Raw genomic sequence first — 20087 nt, forward strand, 5'->3', positions numbered from 1 at the left:
TCCAGCTCCTCCAGGCAGGGCAGCTCCTTCCCACTGATGGCGTCTAGGATCTCCAGGTGAGGCCGGTGCACCATGAAGGGCAGGCATAGCAGCCAGGGCAGCGTCTTGCGGATGGTCATGAACATGCTGGCACGCAGGCTGGCTGTGATGTTGGCCCCATCCACACCCAAGCCCACAGTGGGCTTCTCATCCTGTAACCGGATACCCAAGGCCGAGAAGGCCCGGTCCAGCGCCTGGAGATAGCTTTCTGTGCTGGAGAAGCCCAGCTCCTGCAGGGACAGGAACTCGGTGGCCGGGGGCCCATCACTGCTGGTGTACTGGACGTAGACAGCCAGTGTGTCAGCCAGCAGGTCGTCACTCTGGCCGTCCAGGATGATACTGAGATAAGGCGACTGGCGGATGCGCTCCACCAGGTCTTCCCGCAGCGCGCGGGCGATGTGATGGATGAGGATCTGGCAGTCCCCCTCGTTCATGTACTGGTCCACCACCTTGAGCTCGCACTTGCGCAGCAGCTCAGCCAGCGGCCGGAAGTCCAGGTAGGGCCTGCCCTCGAGGGCCAGGTGGTAGGCGGTGTTGAAGAGCAAGGTCATGTTGCGGCACATCTCCTCCGTCTTCTCAGGGTGCATGCGGAGCTTGTAGAGCTGCAGGCACTTCTTGTGCAGGTTGCTTTGGCTGTGCAGTTTGATGGTGTGGATCTTAAACTGCTTGGAGCCGATGATGAAGGCCGAGGTGCGGGACGACTGCACGGTGTACTGGCGGCACACGTGGCACCACATTTCATTGAGGGTGGGCGAGTACCGCAGGAACCAGAACTTCTTCAGCCACTCCTGCTTGAAGCGCCGGATTCGGCGCCCCGTGGCTGAGGACATCTTGGAGGGCTCGTCGGTCGCAGTTATCATATCATTGGAGACGGATTCATCTGCGGAATCGACCTCCTGATCGTCGTCCTCCATGATGGCAGGGCCGGACACCATGCTCTCTGAGGCTGCAAAACAAACAGGAAAGAAGCATTTACACCAGGTGGGGAAAACAGATTTTCCCAAAAGGAACAGCAAACACTGCCCGGAAGTACGCCACGCTGTATAAAATCAAGTCCAGTGCAGCCTGTAATGGATGGAATCCCAGCCTAGAATTCATGTCTAAGCGCTCCTGTTCTCCAGCATGACTTTTCCTCTTTGTGGATTATCTCCTCCCAGCCCCGCCACGCTGCAGGCTGCCTGCTCTCACCTGCCACTTGTGGGTGCTGGAGGGACTTAAATGTCCCCTGTCAACCTGACAGCATGAACTGGAAGAGAAGGTCTGATGTAGGGGAAGAAAGCACACCACACGCCTCTAGGTCATCCCTGGAGGCCTGGGACTCGTACGCCCCCCACTGATGTGGTCAGGGGAGGCAGGCTGGACTGAAGGCAGCCCGGAGGGGACGCCAAGGGACTTCAAGGCCAACATGTAGCTTCCTTCAGATGCATCTCTGAAGATCTGCACCCTCCCCCATCCTGAACTAAGGGGTATGGCAATGCCCTGCAACCCCTGGGCGCCAGGCTGGGGGACTAAGATCGTGTAGGGCAGAACAGATTCCAGAAAAGAAGGAGGCTGTGTTCCTTGACTCAGGGGAGCCATAAGAACCCCCCAGAAGGGCACCCTCCCTCGGGCCTGGGGTGAGAGAACTCGGGCTTTAGGGGAAGGCACCAGCCAGACCACCAGAGACGGGCAACGGGTCAAGAACACAGCACACACCCCTCCTGCAGCGGAACTTCCTTTATTGACACGGAGGATACAAGGGCGACACGCAAACCATCCACCAGAGCTGCAAGCAGGCCTGCCCCTGGCACCTGAGGACGCTGGCTCCCACCGGCTCCCACCCATGGAGGTGGCCACTGGCGCACTGCACTCTTCGCGTCTGCCGGCAGGTGGCGCCAACACGGAGCTCTAGGCCACCCTCCGCACAGCCCGCTGTGCTCTTCCCTCTGACAAAGCTCTCATCCAGACCAACTTACCTGCGGGATCTGAGAACTCTGGGATCTCCAGTACCTGTGGTGGCAAAACGGGGGGCTCGGGAAGCTTCCCAGACTTAAGCATGTCTAGTTCTGCCTGGAGTTCTCGGACCTTCTTCTTTAGGCGAATACAGTTAGGGCAAAAGGAGGTGGTGGGAAGCTCATGAGGGTCGGAAGCAAGGGAGGCCTCGGCGGGACTGTCGGCCTTGAAGGACGCCGGCTCCTCCTCTTCATCCTCCAAAGGACCCGGCTCTTTGGCAACCCCTTGGGGGATCTTCCAGTCCCCTTCCTCCTGGGTCCGGCTGACGTTCTGCCCGCCATGGGTCATGGCTGCCGCACACCGGCCGTAGGCGTCGTCCTGGTACTTGGGGACTTTCCGGATGACCAGCGAGGTGCTCAGGGCCAGCTGGTGGGCTTCCACCTTCGCCGATTCCAGGGAGGCCTCCAGCACATCCTTGAAAATGAGGTCGATTTTCTTCTTCTTGGTCTGGGGATGCACATCCCCCTCGTCAAAGCCTCGCTTGTAAGGACTTTTGCCCTGTCTCAACACGGGAAGGTGAATGGGACCCCTCAGGTCTTCTGGGTTATCCAGAGCCTGCTCAGACTTCTCCCTCTGCAGCCTCTTCTCGCCTAGGAAGGAAAACCAGGGTGTAAGGACGTGGGGAAAAGCCCCCAAAGGAGAAACCGACAGAAAAAGCTCTGGCCTTCTGGGGTGGGTGTGCCGAAATGGAGAGGTAGATCGACTGGAGGATTCGGGGAGCTAATCATAGGACCCAGAGAGCAGAAAGAGTTCTCAGGAAAGGACAGTTCTGAAGAAGCCTGCTGCATAGAAGCTGTGCACTTACAAGGTGAGCGAAGTCTACAGGGGAGGGTGACTGGACATTCTTTCAAGAGATGCGCCACCCCAGGCGCCATCCTAGAAGCCAATATCCTATCCAATCAGACAGGGTAGACGGCAACGTCCCAAGGGACCTCCAAGGAAATCAGTGACTCAAAGCTATCAAATAGCGTAAAAATGTTATGGATTCCACACCTCGGAGGCTTCCCCTCCAGCCTCTGCAATGAGAAAACGCTGCTTGGTCTTGGTAAAAGGTACACAGGGCACGCCAACAGCCTCACTGCACCCGGCTGCTCTGGAGACAGCCCGCTTAGGGAAACGTCCAATTCTTCTGGCAATCAGAAGTCTGGGGATATGTGAGAATGTGTGATCAGGAATCCTGTGGCTCTCAGTGACGACGGATGCTGGAGGCAGACGAGAGGAAGAGACGCCACAGCAGCTAAAGGCTCCAAGGTGGCAGCCTCCAGCAAGGCAACGGACAAGGTGGCCACAGTGACCCACAGCAGTCCCCAAACATCCCTGTTTCTTTACCTGACCAAAGATGTGTCTTTTTCCATTTTTCTCTATCATGTGAATTATTTCAATTCACTATTTTTTTTTTTTTTTTTTGAGACAGAGTCTCACTGAGTTGCCCAGGCTGGCCTTGAACATGTGATCGATCCCTCTTCCTCGCCTCCCAAGGAGCTGGGATCACAGGTGTGCACTGCCGTGCCAGGCTCAATTGGCTTTTCATTACTGTGAATTAATCCACAAGCTCCGGTGAACTCCCCAGTAATACATGATTTGAGCCTGGTTCTTTATAAACTGGACGGCATGGTATCACAGACTGCTGCACAAGTGTTGATATTCCCCGGGGGAGTGATGCTAAGAAAGCAGGGCTGGGTCTTCGGCCCTCAGACTATGACATCCACCTGGGGGGGCTGGGAAATCTTAAAGGTTTCCTAGAGCAGGTGTCTTGAGTGATGCGACTCAGACCTATGATGTGATCTGAATGGATGCTGCGGCTGGATTTGCTGACGGCCGTGAGTGAGGGCCAACAGCCCCTGTGAGCCCTTCAGATACCCAGGCTTGGCTGGGTATCAAAGATGGCATGGGGTGCCAGGCCCTGCCCCAGGTCTGACTCTGGGTTTCCTACAGGTAAGAGCTTAACCTGTTCAAGATATCCCTTCTCTGTCCTCACCTGAACGCTTAAGGAACAGCTTCCTTCCCAAGGCTTTAGAACCTGGGTGGCCCAGCCTGCATTTTTGTAGCCGCTGAACTATAGAAAGAAGAGAGATGAAGGGAACTTCTAAAAAAATGCAACAGATTGGCCATACAGATCAGTTAAGGCACAGGCTCACTCCACATCGCTGAAAATCAGGGGCCACTCTTCCACATCCTCCTGGACCAGGCAGGCAGCAAAGAGCTGAGGATGTTGGGAGCTCCAGCCTGTGAGACCAGGGACTCCTCCTGTCTCTCTGTTCAAGGACCAAGTTACCCACATCACATGAACAGGAGGCCTTTCTACACTTAAGGCTTCCATGAAAAATGTTTGGGCGTGCCGGGGATATAGCTCAGTGGCACAGTGCCTGCCTGGCAAGCGCAAGGTCCTGAGTTCCATTCCTGGTACCAAAAAAAAAAAAAAGTTTGGAAGAACAAATAACTTTTCAACTTTATGAATTTGACTGCAAAGCCTCCGTAAACTATGGGGGTAAACCAACAAAGCAAAACAAAAACCTCCAAGTAAATCAATGATTCAAAATAGATCACATAACATGAAAATATTGAATACAAGCAGGAGATGCACCTTATTCTTTCCAGACACCCACAAAGGAATGATGTATACGCTTTTTCAGGAAGTAGCGCTGGGCTCCAAACCACGTTCCTCCCTAATAAGGATTAATAACTTGTTCGGGCCACCAGCTTCCAGTTACAAAGACACCTCCATCTATGCATGATCTTAAGGGACTGCGCACAGAGAGTAGCATGCCAACCTACGATGCCACCCAAAGTACCCAGAAACTGCTAACACTAAGGCTACAGAGAAACACACTGAAATGCCACAGAGCTCCGGGACTGTCTTGCTGTGCTTTTCCACTTCCTTCCTGCTTCCTACAGCTCAGCCGCGCCAGGGACACACACTGCTTCTTTCTGTGTCTTCACACGTCTCAGTACGCGTCCTTTCCCGCCTGCTTTTCACGCCTCCCTTGAGCCACCATTCCTGAAAGCCCACTCCCTTTTTGGAACAGTGCTCCGGGGCCGCAGGGCTACCGGAGGATGACGTAGCTTGAGGTGTTTGAAAGAAGACACTAAGGGCAATAAGAGATCGTTACAGATCCAGGGGGATGCGAGAAGATCATAGCCAAGGGATGAAACCTGCGTCCTCAGATATGACTTCACTTGGTTGTCTTTTCTTCCAGTGGCGTGGTTCTTTTGGAAACTTCTCGGTTGTCTTCATTCACTTCTCTCTTCTATCCACTCAACAGAGATTTTCTGAGCACCTACCATGGTTCAGACATTTCTAGAGGCATCTCCACAGTCAGATCCTAGAAGCGCACCTTCCCAAGGGATAGCAGCACGTGCCCAACCCCCGCGTCCAAAGAAGACAAGATGTGCTCTGTCTACTGGGTCTCCCACCAATCACCAGATACCTTTTACCAAGCCAGGTAGCAGCTGTGCACTCAACAACGTACTTTGTTCTGGTTTGTCCTTCAAGATGGTTTGATTTCAGCGAGTCACCTCCACCCGCTTCTCCTCGTCTCCACTCATTTTCCAAATGAAGATGCACTGCCATTAGGCAGACGGGTCGGGAACACAGTATTCTGCGGCTTGGGCATAGCCTGGGTTCATAGGTGGCCTTCATGCAAAGAAAGGTCCCCTGGACAGAAGGACGTGGACTCCCCCGTTTACTTGGCCAGGCTGAGGGTGGAGTGGAGATAGGGGCTTGGAGCCGGGGAGTGTTTTCAACCACTTGTTAAGGACTCATTCAAATGGAGCCTGGATGGAGGCCCAACCCACACACCTCACGTCATCCTTCACTTCCTCCTAGACATCTCCAAAAGGGACTGTACTGTCACATCCTACTATTAGGACCTCCCGTGAGGCCAGGAGGAAGCAGGGGAGAGACTGGTTTGAAACCTAGCTCCGCCTTCCTAGCCATCTAATGCGGGTGAGTCACTGTTTATTTAATTCTCTGCTTATCTGTCTGTGAAATGGGGCTAATAATCCACATGGGATCATGAGTATTAACAGTTTAACAGTTTACAACTGAGGACCTCCAATAGTCAAGGCAGGCATTGCACTAGATTCAGAGTGTACCTTCCTCCGCTGAATTCCACAGCACACCTATGGACAGATACTACTCGTGTGATTATCACACAGGAGCACAGAGAAACCCCGACCCGAACACAGGAAGTGCATGTTATCTACTAGTGCTAGGATTATTGAGGCAGCCGCAGTTTGTAATATGTGTTCCTCAGTTTGAACTGGGGGGACAGGATCGGTGTTGATTTAACTTTTTCCAGTGGCTGTGGGGGTTGTCTCTCTTCCCAGCACTCTGAAAGTGTTCGGTGAGACTGTCTCACAGGGAAGAGAACACCCGGAGCTGGTTGCTGCCTGGCCATAGCTGCTCAGGTCTGGCGCATCTGTTCCCCGACTCGGCCTGGGTCTTACCACTCCTGGGCAATGGTATTTCCCATGGGTTTCTTTAGGAAGCTCCTAGAAGAGGGATCCTGGCCTCCCTAGGAGAGTGGGCGTGGCCTCCCTGGCATTTGGGTTTAGCATTTCCAGTGGGCGTGGCCTCACCCAGAACACGGGGGGGGGGGGGGGGGGGGATTTTGGGGGGGGGGGGGAGGAAATCTTCTGGAGTGGGCGTGGCCCGGGCAGAGGTGGGCCCTGGTGGGGTGTGATCTCTCTGGGGTGGTAGAGGCATCTTTGTGGGCGTGACCTCAGATGGGCGTGGCCTCCGGTCGCTTGCAAACTCACCTCTGGCCAGATTGCGGTGGATGGTTTCCTGGGACATGCTGTGCAGGCGCTTCATGTAGTCCTCGCTGTACCAGACCCGCAGCCTCTCCCCAGGCCGGATGTCCCTGCACGCCCGGAAGTAGATGCGCTCGCTGTGTTGGAAGGCCAGTAGGTTCTGCTCCCTCTCCTCCCGGGAGATGACCACGTACCTGAGGACGAGGGGACAGGTGAGAACCACGGGCCACCCCTTGTGGAGGGCCTGCCAGCACTGGGCGCAGGTGGAGGTGATTCCAGTTCCATTGTATCGCAGAGGGGGCTGACAGAGCACCTGCTCTGCTCAGGAAGGAGCACCGGGTATGGGCCAGCCCTGTCCCAAAGCTCCCTGTGACTCCAGTGCTCCAAGAATCTCATCCGTGAGGCTGGAAATGACACCTGCCCCGCCTCCGTCATATGTTACCATAAAGATTCAACACCAGATGTAAAAGCAACTGGAAAACAGCAGTTCATCTCTTACTTTTAGCTGCAGGGGTCCCTGGACTTCCAAGGCCTCTAAGGCAGTAAGGGTGGGGTCTTTGGGCTGTTTTCAGTATTTCACAGCGCCCGGCAGAAGTAACCCACATGATCAAGAGCTCATTTAAAACATGCTAAAGATTAAAATCTTTTACAGAGGGACCCCTGGGGACAGAGGAGGAAGGTAAATAAGAGACAGTGAAAGGCCAGCAACCATTGGTTAATGTAACTCAATGATTTGAGCCAAATGAGGCTCAGAGAGGCAACTTGTCCAAGGTCACACAGCTAACCAAAGGGACATGCAGCTGTGTGGGCTGTGTTTTTCCACTGTAAGTCATAGCTACAATGTGGGCATCTGAAGCACCAACTCAGCAACACCAGGAAACCCTTAAAATTCTGCTAAACTCAGAATCTATGGCCCCCATCCAATACCCCTAAAATGACATTTCCAACTTCCAACCTGCCACCTTCTCCATCTCCAAGAGATCCGAGGATGCTGAGAAGTGGGAGTGTACGCATCAAAGGGCAGAAGGAAATTTTATTCTTTAGGGTCTGTGCTACATAAGCATCTAGAGGATTGGTAGCCAAAAATAAACTTTCCCTTACACTATGGTTTTATTGAAAAGCCTCAAAAGAAATCCAAGTCTATTTGGCTTAGCCTAAGGAATTATATTTGAAATAGTCCAGGAGAAATAATAATTCATAGAAAGAATTCACATGTGTAATGAATAAATGAAAAGTATTAAGCATCACTAACAGGAAAAGAAACATAAAGAAACACATTGTCTCTTTGGCACAGAATTTTTAATGTGAATAATAATAATAATAAAAGTGCCGCAAAAGGCATTTCCCATAGCCACGTTGCAGAATAACCTGCCACAGCCCTTTGGGAAATAAATTGGCAGTGTGGACTCAGAACAAAAAGATATGGAGCAAGTACGCAAGCCCTGCACACCAGCACGCTGGCGGCTTTGTTACTTATAATAGCGCAAAAGCCAAAACATCTGAATGTCGAATGCCAGATGTCTGGTTTAGTAAATGAGGGTACATTCGCTGATGGAACCTCATGTATAGGAAAATTATTTTCAAAGAATCCTTCCTGGCAGAGCAAAAACAGTGCCGGTAATCACGCAGAGGGAGGATAATAGGAGCGAAAGCTGTTTACATCCTGGTTCCAATAATGCTTTAACAACAAGCCTCAGTAAACTGCTTGAAGGAAATACACCAGTGTTTTGACAATGATTATCCATTATAGGGTGGGTCGTCTTCATAATTTTCTGTACTTTTCAAGTTACTTCAATAAGCAATTTTTACTGTTTATCTCTCCCACACACAGAAAAAAAGTCCACGAATGCCAGTAACAGTCTGCAGTGGCACTGGTGGCAGCCACCGTGCAAAGGTGCTATGAATCCACACTGGCGATGCCCCAGCCGCCCTTGCATGCATCCTGCCCTTATCTGAAGAGGCCTTTACACAGTCTCCTGACTCGGCCCTGGAGGAGGGGGTGCCCTTACAAAGGGGTCCAGGGAACAGACAGTGTGGCAGCAGAGTACAGCACAGACCCCAGAGGAAGCAAGGACAAGGCGGATAGGACAGCAGATTCTAACTCTGGCTGCTTCGCCCCCTAGAGAGAAGCAAGGCACAAACCCCACCCTGGGAGAAAAATCAATGGTGCTAAGATCCTCAGAACTTGGGTCTGGTCCAGGCACTTAGCCTCCACGCATCGGGACTCTCCTCCGTATCTGACACGAGCAGTAGCCTCCCCACACTGTGAAATCGGTCTGGTGATTTCCATGCGCCCAGCTGGGATGCCGTTAGCCAAAAATGTAAGGGAAGGGAGAGGACCCCAGTCCCACAGAAGTCATTCCAGGTGACTGCCACTTCCCTAACTCGCCAGCTGCACCATCAGCCTTCTCCCACTTCCCTAACTCTCCAGCTGCACCATCAGCCTTCTCCAGGCACCGAGTTAGTGAGAGACTGGGATGGAACATCCAAGTACACAGCCCCGTGGTTAGCACGGCAAGAACGGACATTACTCCTGATGCTCCCAGATACAAAGAGAAGGCCAACCCTCCACCCCCTTTGTCCTGGAGAGGAGCTCTGTACTCACAGAGCAGCGTGGGGGGAGCAAATACCATTCCCGTCACCCCTTTTTTCAGTTTTGGAACAGCCACCAAGCTCTAAAAAATGCTGAGCTCTTTCCCCATCACTCGGTGTTGAGAGGGAAAAGATAGCTGAGGAACATGTTTCTAACAAGGATGTCTTTCTTCAAAACAGCATCATCTACCACGTGCGGGAAGGTTTGGAAAAACTCGAGGCAGTTTCCCCTTCCATCCCCTGGTGTTTTCTGCCCGACGAGAACCAGTATTCAGATAGAGCAGCCCAAGTCTTTGGATCGATCACAATGTATTTTCAAAGGCAGATCAAAACACCTGGCATTTGAAATAAGACATATATGGCAACTCTTAATGAATCACAATGGACCTTTCCCTCGACACGCTGTCGACACTGTGCCATTTTTGAGTAAAGCTAAATCAGCCAAGTCCCAACACCGATCGCTTCTAATTAGGTCTCCTGTTTTAAGTGTTCTGTGGCCTGACTGGTTCTCGGAGTCCCGCTGTCCCCATTCGTGACAACCCCTTTATGAAGAGTCATCCCTGTCCCATCTTGTGACCACAGGAAGCCGGAGCCCTCCCTGAGCAGCACAAGGCTTCCAGGGAATAGGAAGTCTTGCTCTTCATCGTAGCTGAGCAGCTAGCTGTTTGCAAGGAGATCTGAGTAACCAAGTCATCCCCTGGTTGGACAGAAGGCACGAGAAGTGGGTGGAAAATGCCCGGCTGAGACTGTCCCAGAGTTAGCCTAAATCCCACCCCCAGACCCGGCAACTTGGAAACAATCAAGGTGCTGGGTGACAGTGGCGGTGAGGCTGAACTTTTTGTGAAGATAAGGCACTGTTTTAATTCCAGCCTCCTAGTCAACCTTAGGCACTAGATAGGCAAGGTGAAGACGGTTCTCAGACCTCACCCCCTGGGTCTTATCAGGCACACCAGATTTTTCGAGCTGGGTCAGGAAATGATTATGGTTCCAACTCTGGGGAATGACAATAGTCCACGGGGTATCCCCTTGGTTGGAAGGGATGCCCTAGGCCAGGCCCACCCCTCCTGCTCTCCAATGGGGAGGAAGTCATCCAGGTCAGGGAGGCAGAAATGGGAAAGACTGGCGAGAAGAAAGGGTCTGGGCTCCGTGTTCCCATGTGCCTTAGGTCTCTGGGCCGAAAGGGACTTTGGGTCACATACCTGCCCACCAAGTGATCCCCCAGCCTCAGGCCACCTGGCCAGCCTCTCCAGGGCTGGAGGCCTCCCTTCAAGGGTTCCCCTCTTTCCTACTACCCATTTCCTCCTCCTGTTTTACCACGCTCTCCTATAATTCCCACTGAAGCCAAGACACAGATGGAAATCTCCATCCCAAACCACGAGACTCTTCGCCTCCCTGTCCTTTTTACTCTGACCTTGGTTTCAGGGCTAAAGTATCTTCCAACTTGGTCCCTCCCTTCCCAGCCGGTCACACTGTTCTTGGGCGTTAGGGAAGACACCGGGGCCTGGTTTCCTGGTGTCTCTGCATCTCCCAGGACCTGGACAGTCTTGGTTTCCCTGGCTGTGCTCTTGGGGTAGGAACTGCAGCAGGTGGTCTGGATTGCAAAGCCAAAGGTAGATCACAACCATTCTGAAAGGGGGTTCCTGATCCAGATGTAGGCTGCCTGCCTGGGGCAAGCTCTCTCTGGGACAGCCAGAGAGCCAGGGTGCTCCCGTCACTTGGACAAGTCTCAGATCTGGTGGGCAGGGCCTCGCCTGTGACAAAGGGACCTCAGGATCCATGTCCAAAAACGGTTCCTCTCTCTGTGTGGCCCCTCAAGTGCTCTGGCAATGGACAGCCCTCACTGTCTGAAGTCTCCTGCCAGAAAAGATGCTTATGGCCCTGGGAACCTTAACTGACTTTTAGGGAACCAGAAGGTAAAATTAATTGAGCGCTAACACACTTTTGATGTGCGAGGAAAGGAAACACACCGAGCTCATCATGCATGGTGCTCTGCCTCCCATGCTCCTGTCCTCAGCTCTGAGGGCCTGCCTGGGGCTGGACGTAGGCCCTGCGGCTTCAGGGATCAGGGAAATTCAGGGGCCGCTGGGGCCCCCTTCCCCACCATGTTTTTCTTAATCTGCTCAGGCCTGCTTTAGGGGCTATGAGGTTTCCATAGGAAGCGGAGAAAGAGAATATACACCAAAGAAAGATCCTGGAGCCTGGGTATGTTCAAAGTGTGTGATCAATTTCTTTTTATTGCCATCTTAACAAAAAGACTCTGGAAGGCAATCTTCGACTCCCACATAGGAAGGTAGGGTGATTCCAGGCAATACTCAAGCCACAGGGCTGTTGGAGAGGAGGGTGTTCAGTCTGGGGGCAGGAACCCCCAAAGGACCACACAACTGGGAGATGAAGTTGAGGGCACAGGGACATGGCTGGTGCCCTCTGTTCTTTCTGTGCAGGACAAAGCATGGTCTGGGTTATGAGCAGCCCCAAGAACAGCCTCTGCAGGCACCAGGTACAGCAAGCCTCCTGCCCCTGCTGTGGCTCTAGGGGGCAGGATGAGAGGAGACAGGCAGGAGGGGGCAGGAAAGATCTGCAGGGTTTGGCCTCCAGCCACGGAGCAAAGAAGACACACAGCCAAGCTGTGCCCAGGTCAGAGGTTAAGCTTGCACCTGCCACCTGCTACCTCCCTCCCTAACTGCAAGACCCCCTGCTCCCTCCCCACACCCCAAAACGAAACAGGAAGCTGGAGATGTATGTGGCCAGTGCAAGTGCAGCCCAAGCAAGCAGAGGCAAGGCATGCTGGGATGTGCAAGACACAAGCCCTGTAGGACTCCTGAGGCCTGGGCCCTGCCTCTCCCCAGCCACTGGCCATGCAGCTCAGGGCCAGGCAGGATAGTAGATCCACCTCAGTGCTGCTGCCACTCCCCTACTGCCACCCAGGAGGCCCAACAGGGAGCAAGATCCCCTGCTCCCACTGCTCCGGATCTGACTTCTGGACAGAGACACTGGCAAAATCCCTGGTCCTGGCCCCCCACTAAGAGGCTATGTCATTTGTCATCTATGCAACGCAGATGATGATAATAATAGTAATGCCTGGCTCAGCTGCCCCTCCAGTTGTCCTGAGAACACCCTGAGATCACGTAATATCTGCAAAGTGCGGGAAAGGCATAAAGTGGTCTCTCTAAGAACACGACGCAGTCTCCTCCTTCCTGACAACATCCCACTCTCATCACGCTCCACGGAAGGCAAGCACAGCAGCTGAGCACGCGCACTGCACAAGGGCAAGCGGAAGGCCCCGCCCACAGGTCTTAGCATCCCAAGGAGGAGAGGACAGACCCCTCCTCAAAAGGCTGGGCTTGGCTCCAGCATCCTCAGGCCACACCCCCCAGGAAAGTGCAGAATCTGGGGACTGGAGTCAGTGCAGCAGCCCCAAGGTTGGAAGCAGGATCCATTCAGATGCTCCCTGCTCTCACCCCCTTCTGCTCGAGGCCTACTGCCGTGGCTGACAGACCGAGAGAGGACAAAGACCTCTGGGCCAAGCAAGCATCAAGCGCATAGCTGTTCTTTCATCTTGCGCATCCGCCAAAGACCAGGGAAGGAGTAGGCGCAACGCAAGCTCTGGTAGAGCACGGACAGCTGACCTGGGCTCAGTGAGGAGGTAACAGTGCCTCCAGTGTCCTACCAGCGTCCTCGGTCCTGTGCCTGGCCCCTGTCTCGAGGCCAGACAACCCCTCCGTGCCTCTTCCTCCTGGCGCACACTGGCCGGGTTAGAAATTGTGCTTCCTCTTCCGAGACCTGGTAGTCCGTGCTGGAGCTGGAGCTAGGGGAGCTGGTGGGGGAGCCGGAGGGGGTGTCTGAGCGTGGGGGATGGAGCCCGCGGGGGCTGCTTCTCCTGGACCCCGCTGAGAGGCCTGAACCCCGTCCCGGATCTCTCTCAGCGTCTGGCACATCTCACCGATGCGGCTGCTCAGCTCGGCCACGGCCTGGCCGATGACATGCATGCTGCTGGCCATGTCCTGGTGCACGGTCACCAGCTCTTGGCAGAAGCGCTGGAACACCTCTGTCTGCTGAGTGTGGATATGGAGTTGCTGCCAGTCCAGGGCCCTGGTGGGCGAGCTGGGGTGTGGCTGCGGGGTTCGACAGGCAGCATGGGCCTGGGAGGAGGGACGGCGCAGGGCCTCTGGCTTGGGGCCCACCATCTCGGACTGGTCCGAGGAGGAAGAAGAGCGGAGCAGGGAGGGCCTGGCTGGGTGAGGCTCTTCCTCTGGGGACCGCCGCGGAGGCTCCTGGAGAGGCTGCCTCGAGGGCCCGGGTGTCTCGTCATCTTCATCATCTTGGGGACAGAGGCAGAGATGGACAAGTGATTACAACAGGGAAAAGGGGGCACCCACGGGCTTGGGCACAGCCCTGAAAACATCCCACTCCACCCTGCCACCCCTCAACCTCAACTGGAGAAATGCCTGTCCCCCAAGTCCCTGAGGTGCGTGGGCTGGGCACATGAGCAGGTTCCCTTCCTCCCCTAGAACAGCTGCATTCTAGGAAGAGTCCAAGCCAAGGGAGCTCGAGACCCCAGGCCCCAAACGAGACTGTCGACCCCGTGGTGGTTCGTGACCTCCGCTGAGTCGCTCCTTCTCTCTGACATTCACTTCCTGCAAAGTAACAGCAGTGGCTGCTCTATCTTCCTGCCCAAACGAGTGGCTACCAGCTGGTTTGTAAGAATAGTTGAAGTCACAGACCTCATGACATCTGCCTAAGGCCACCAACATCATGGTCCCCATAGTCTGGCTCCTGAGGTTCCTGGGTTGCCTACGACTACCTATGCCCTTGCTGGAATCTGCAGCTTTAAAGCAGCTGGAGGACGCTCCCAGCCGGAGGGACAGGTGGGCAGGACAGCACAGAGCAAGCCACCAGCCCTGCGGTCCCTTTGTCCCCCAAGGTGGGCCGCCAGGCCAGGCACATCAAATCCCTACTCACAAGTGCTTGGTCACACAAGAAATACCATAGACTGCAGGGATGACGCCTGTCCCCCAAGGCCGCAGGGCCTCTTGGGACAGCATAGCAGAGCCTGGTGCCTCCTGAGCCTTCTTGGTGGCACAGCAGCCATACTCTCCCCCCAAAAGACCCCAGCAGGGTAAAAAGCATGAGGCCCACCATGCTGATGCAAGGCCCAGGCACAGCTGCACCAGCTGGTCACTGGCACGGATGGGGCGCTCCTTCCAGCCAGGCTACCTGCAATGTCCCTTCAGTGTCAGGGAGCAGAAGGGCGAACAGGGCAGGAGTCAAGGAGTCCCCTTTTCTGGATGTTGGGCCCTTTATTTCTCTTATCACTGGGGGGATCCTGAGACTTGGGAAAACCCTGATTCATAAGGAGCTGGCAGACCTGGGTTCAAGGGCTGGCTGTGATCCATCTCAGGCCACCTCGATTTCAAGCGATGCATTCTGGGGCCAGACTAGCTGATCCCCTCATCCCTCCCCGGGCCCAGGAATCGCCACATGTCAGGAGCACCAGGCAAACAGGAAGAGAGTGGATCCCCAAGCAAGTGGCCCGGGAAGGGAGGTGGGGTCTTTGTGAATCTCCTTCCTGCTGCCTGGGCCCCTCCTGGCCTGCTCCTGGCCTCCCAGTCTTCGGAGGACTGTGACGGAGTGGGGTGGGGGCAGACAGACAAGTACAGAGGCAGATGGTGGAAACGGGGTACAGCCCCGCGAAGCAAGCCCTCATTACTCCCCCTTCTGATGAGTCCCAGCTGGGAAGGCAGCCCCAAGGCCCCTGGCCTCCAAGGGCCTCTGAGACACCGGAAGCAGAGCGTAAAGTCGAGGATGAGCCCTGAAGGTGAGGGCTTCCGGCAGTGTAGCTGGGAGACATGGGGCCATGGGAGGGGCTGGGATGTCCTCAGGCAGGCAGAAAGCGGCAGAACCAGAGAGAAGCCTGAGAAAGCAGCTGGGCACACAAGATGGGCGTGCAGGAAATAAAACAGAAATAAAGCAAGTGGCCCAGACGGGGAGAGAGGGGAGCTGATCTTTCCGGGCCAGGCCCTGCCCCTGCCCCTCCCCCGGCCTGCTACCCCGGGGCGTCCCTGGCTCCTCTGTTCCCAGAACGTGCCAAGCGCCTTCCTGATGCGGGCCGCGCGTACATGCTGTTCTCAGCCTGCACACTCGGCCTGCCCCTCCTCCGCGCCTCACACCAGGCCTGGTTAACTCCTCTGCACCCTCCCTTCCCACGGCTCCTTACTCTCACACAGGGCTGCTGCAGCCCACGGCCCAAGCCTAGCGCAGAAGGCAAACGCAGGGCACACCCGCCAGTGCAAAGGGCTGTTCTGAATGTCAAGGTCACACCGTCTGCACAGTGCCAGACCCAGGGCCGCCCTGTAACTGCATAGCTCTCAGGCTTGGAAGACAGTACTTACTAGACTCGGTCAGCTTCATGCCTTCCTTATGCATTCACTGCTGCAATTACTTAATTATGTTTGTTTATTCCCACAAATCCAGAAGTCCGCAAGAGCTGGACCCATATATGCAGGTATGGTCCAACATTACAGGAAAGGTTTAAATTAAAATTCTTATAGTAAAAGATACACTGCTTCAAAATCCTTCCCCTCACCTCGAATACACTGATCCCATTCTCTTGCTGCTTTCTGAAGCAGTCCCAGAAGTCCTGTTTTGTGTCTTTCGTTGTATTTCTGTGGCCACCCTGATGTCCTGAATTGATTAAAGACGTTTACGTGTCTTGGCCATTTTGACTTTTGGGAAGATTTAGCAGAAGTCTCACAGTCCCGGAGCCAGTGAGTATGGTAGATGAGGACACAGTGTCATGTTTTTACCAGCTTCCCTTTCTGCTGGATGACCCTCAGCAGCACATTCACTGGATTTTTTATCACTCCTTATAAAGACCCTCACGAAGGAGGACTTCCAAAACTGCTTCAGAAAGTAGCAAGAATGGTGGGATAAATATGTCTGGAGTGAGGAGAAGGATTTTGAGGGGGATGAATGGCCATGCGTCTTTGACTGTAATACATTTTTAAAGTTAAATACCCACTGCATATTTCTATCACCCTTTCTATATTTTATACACAGCTTTCTTGCCTGACCCTGGCACACAGATGCCCAGTGAATTCTCTAGAAGAAAGGCACAAGGAAAGGGGGAGACAGGACAGATGTGGGGGTGGGAGGAGTGAGCAGGCTAGAGCAGGACAGGAGAGCAGAGGAGAGGGGACTCTCGAGAGAAGCCCCCCAGCCCTGGCCGAGCTGGCGGGGCCCAGGTAGGCGGTACTCACAGCTGGTCGATGGGCTGTCGGTGCCGGTGCCATCCAGCTCGGCCCCGGGAAAGCCGTGCCCGGAGCGGGCCATGAGCAGCGCCGACTCGATGGCTCTCTCGTGGGCGGTGAGCACGATGGCGGGCGCCCGGCCCCCGCCCCCAGGGCCCGACAGCGACTGCTGCATGAAGGCCAGCTTGTCCTTGGTCCTCCGCTTCATGTCATCCCACCGGTGCTTAATGTCCTTGACGGAGCGGGGGACCTGGCTGATGGAGGTGATTTTCCGAGCTATGCCTTCCCAAATCTTGTCCCTGGCGGCATGGGACAGCCGCATGGTCTCCCTCCCAAAGAGAACCGCTTCATGGCGGGTCACCTCCGTGACCAGAATGTCCAGCTCCTCCTTGGAGAACTTGGGCTTCCTCTTACGCTCGGCCAGGGGCACCACATTCCTTGGGTTGAATATCCCACAAAGCACAATTGGGTAAATGACCGTCACCGCAGGTGGTCCTCCTCCTTCCTATCTGCGCCCCCAGCTGGGGAGCCAGCAGGCACCTGGGTCAGGGACCTGGCCCCACTGCACCCTCCTCCTGCTCAGAGGTCCCTTCCACTAGTCCTTGGAGAAGACGCACATGAGGCAGGTGGGGGCCCTGGACTCGAGTCCAGCGCCGCAGTGCAGACCCTGCCTTCCCCCGTACTAGTCAGGAGTGCTGGGGCAGCTCACGTTCACTCAACCTTCGCACCTGCCACTCCTCATGCAGAATGGGAATAACAACCACACCAGCCTCTCTTGTCATGCGTACAAGAGCTCTGAAGAGGAAAGGAGCCCTTACTGAGGGCAGGGTTAGAGCACTGCGTCTACAAAGCGACATCCACGCTGAGCCCTGCAGCCAAGTGAAAGGCTTGGAGGAGAACACTTAACCAGGGATGCTGTCCACCCTGGCTGGTGACCGCTGGCATCGCAGGTGGCGCCCATGCTTAGTGTATGATCACACAAGGTGTATGCTATCTCTCGTGCTCACTTCCCTCCCTCCTGCCCTCCAAGTTCCCACCTCTGGGTCTGCGCACGAAAACAGGCTCCCCTCCCGCAGGAGCTCCGCTTACCGCTGCTCTGGGGGCTGCTCTGACTTTCTGGTGCGATTAGAGGAGCCCACAAGCATCTATTGCTTCCATCTCCACCAAGCAGCCGGGGCACGGGGCAAGGGGCACGCTGTGGCGCTGTCCAGCCTTTAATTAGCGCCACAAGGTTCAAAAAGTCCACCCGAGAGTCAGTAGGGCGCAGCAGGATCCCAGAGCCCATTCTGTGCCTGCAAACCACCCAGGACAGCGACACCACAAGCTCCCTGCAGAACATGAGTTGGGAGAGGAGGGCTGGGGTCCGGCACCCCGTCCAAAGCACTGGTAGGGACAGGGGTCTTCACGCAAACCAACTAGGCTGAGTCCCTCGGGGCCACCAGGTCTAGAACATGAGAGGGAACCCTTCAGGGCCACCTCCCAGGGCTGTCCAAAGTTTTGATGTGTTTTTCTCAACTGAAAAATTCCTTGGGGGTTAAGGAGCGGCCCGCGACAGAGAACTCTTCCTGGCGTCCTTGGTTTGAACCTGGTGCAAACCAGTAGCATCTGCCCATAAAACTGTGATCAACAATCACATGCCAAAGCACTGCCAAATGCCCCTGCGGACATAAAATAGAGCACCGAGCCTAGGGCGGCCACTGGCCAACATTCAAACCGTGAGTGCCCCGTGCCTTCCTGGCCCACCGCTTACTCTGTCGAAACTAAGTGCCTGTCCTTTTGCAAGAGCTGCCGGAATGGAAGCCATACACACGCCCACGCCCACCTGCTCCTTGAGTCGGCCTGAGCTGGGGGCTGCCAGCTGGGACCTCCCAGGACGGGCTTGGGAGCAGGAGCAGGATGGAGCCCACGCTAGCGTGAGGCATCACCCAGGGACCTGTGCTCTGCTTGTCCCATGCACAGAGGGAACTGTTCTGAAGAGAGCCGCAGGCTCCAGCCCTTGTTCTGCCCCTGACTACGTAACACTGGGCAAGACCTTGCCTGTTCTGGGGTGCCAGGTGGTGGTGGCCACCTCGTCCAGATGGGGCGCTCCCTCTTGGGGCCATGGGAAAGGCTTGTCCCCAGGCGAAAGCTCAGAGGTAGAAAGCAGGAAGTAGAATGGGCTCAGAGTCACAAGCCAAAGGTCCTAGAGCCTTGAAAGCGACTGGCCGCGGACTGGCCCGATGCCAGGTCCCATCACAGACACCCTCCTGGTTGCCAGAGCCAGACCAGAGTGGCCCGCAGAGAGCCCAGAGGGCTGGTCCATGCCACCCACCAGTGGCCCTCGTGCCCCTTTGGAGGCCCATGCCAAGGCCCCTCCTCCTCCATCCCATCCCCTGCGCACTGTCTCTGCCTCTGTGCCACAGCCCCATTGGAAAAAGTCACTTAGGGGGTGCTGGGGGGGATCTAGAAAGGCTACCCCAGTGCCCGGCCTAGGGTCACAGAGGTCATGGGGAGGAAGGGCATCGCTGAGCTGTCCCACACTCAGGGGTCGGGGAGAAGCAGGCAACCGAGAGTGTCACCCACCTTCTTAGGGCATATTCAGGGTAGGGGCTGAGCCAGCCGTGTGGAAGGTCAAGGGTAGGAGCTTGGCTCTGCCCTGCTAGGTGAAAGTGTGTCATGCGCCCCGCCATGTCCCAGCTCCCAAGCCTTTTCAGCGGCAGTGAGAACAGCCGTCCCACCAGGTGAGAGGTGAGCCCAAAGTGCTCTGGGAGGGGACACTGCAGCTCGGCACCCAGGCCTCCTAGATGGGGCTCAGGCGGGCAGGGACTTCATCCCAGCTCCCCTCCTCCAACCCACCTCTCACTGCTGGGAAACTCGGAGGTGAAACACAGATGTCCCCTAGCGCACATCTCGGTTCCCACCTAGGACCTGCATCCCCATCCGCAGCCAAGGGTGCTGCACAGACATCAATGGGGCCCCTGCTGCAGCCACCAAGGCTCCCCCATGCCCAGGTCTGCACCCCACTTCCCACCCCTGGTCCCAGAGCTAAGCCACTGAGGAGGGGTGACAGAGCAGTGTGACCTCTCACCCCACTGACACACTGCACTGGCCAGCGACCTGCGGTCCACCTCCTGTCTCTCTGGCTGGCCTTGAAGGCCCTTCCTAGCTCAAACTCCTGTCCCACAGGCTGGACCAGGGCACACCTGCTTTTGAAAGCCCCCAAGCCTGGCACAGTCCAGATCGGAGCTGGAGACTTCCAGAAGCCTCCTGTCCCACAGTAAGCTACTGACAAGACTGCCCCAGGGTGACTGCCCCGACAGGGGCCAAGCAGGGTGCTCTCCACCCCATCCAGGCGCATGGTTCTGGGTCGTCTGGAGGCACTGGCAAGGGTGCAGCTACTAGAAACCCCTCATGGAAGCCTGGGGAACAGGAGGGTCCCCCAAAGCTGGATGTGCCCCAAACTATGCAAACAGCCACCGCCTC

The 20087-nt window shown here is 55.5% G+C and overlaps 1 protein-coding gene across 1 annotated transcript in view; it reads right to left on the reverse strand.

The window, feature by feature from the left end:
• Window positions 1-994: 994 nt before the first annotated feature.
• The window catches only part of Prdm11 (PR domain containing 11), a 38972-nt gene continuing 19879 nt past the window's right edge, over window positions 995-20087 (reverse strand). The window contains 3 exon segments of the mRNA XM_005384073.2: window positions 995-1956; window positions 1958-2621; window positions 6793-6980. Coding sequence (XP_005384130.1) covers window positions 1716-1956; window positions 1958-2621; window positions 6793-6980 — 1093 coding nt within the window. The 3' untranslated portion in view covers window positions 995-1715.

Source organism: Chinchilla lanigera, unplaced genomic scaffold (genome assembly GCF_000276665.1).
Source record: "Chinchilla lanigera isolate Chin_1 unplaced genomic scaffold, ChiLan1.0 scaffold00021, whole genome shotgun sequence".
Classification (NCBI taxonomy): Eukaryota; Metazoa; Chordata; class Mammalia; order Rodentia; family Chinchillidae; genus Chinchilla; species Chinchilla lanigera.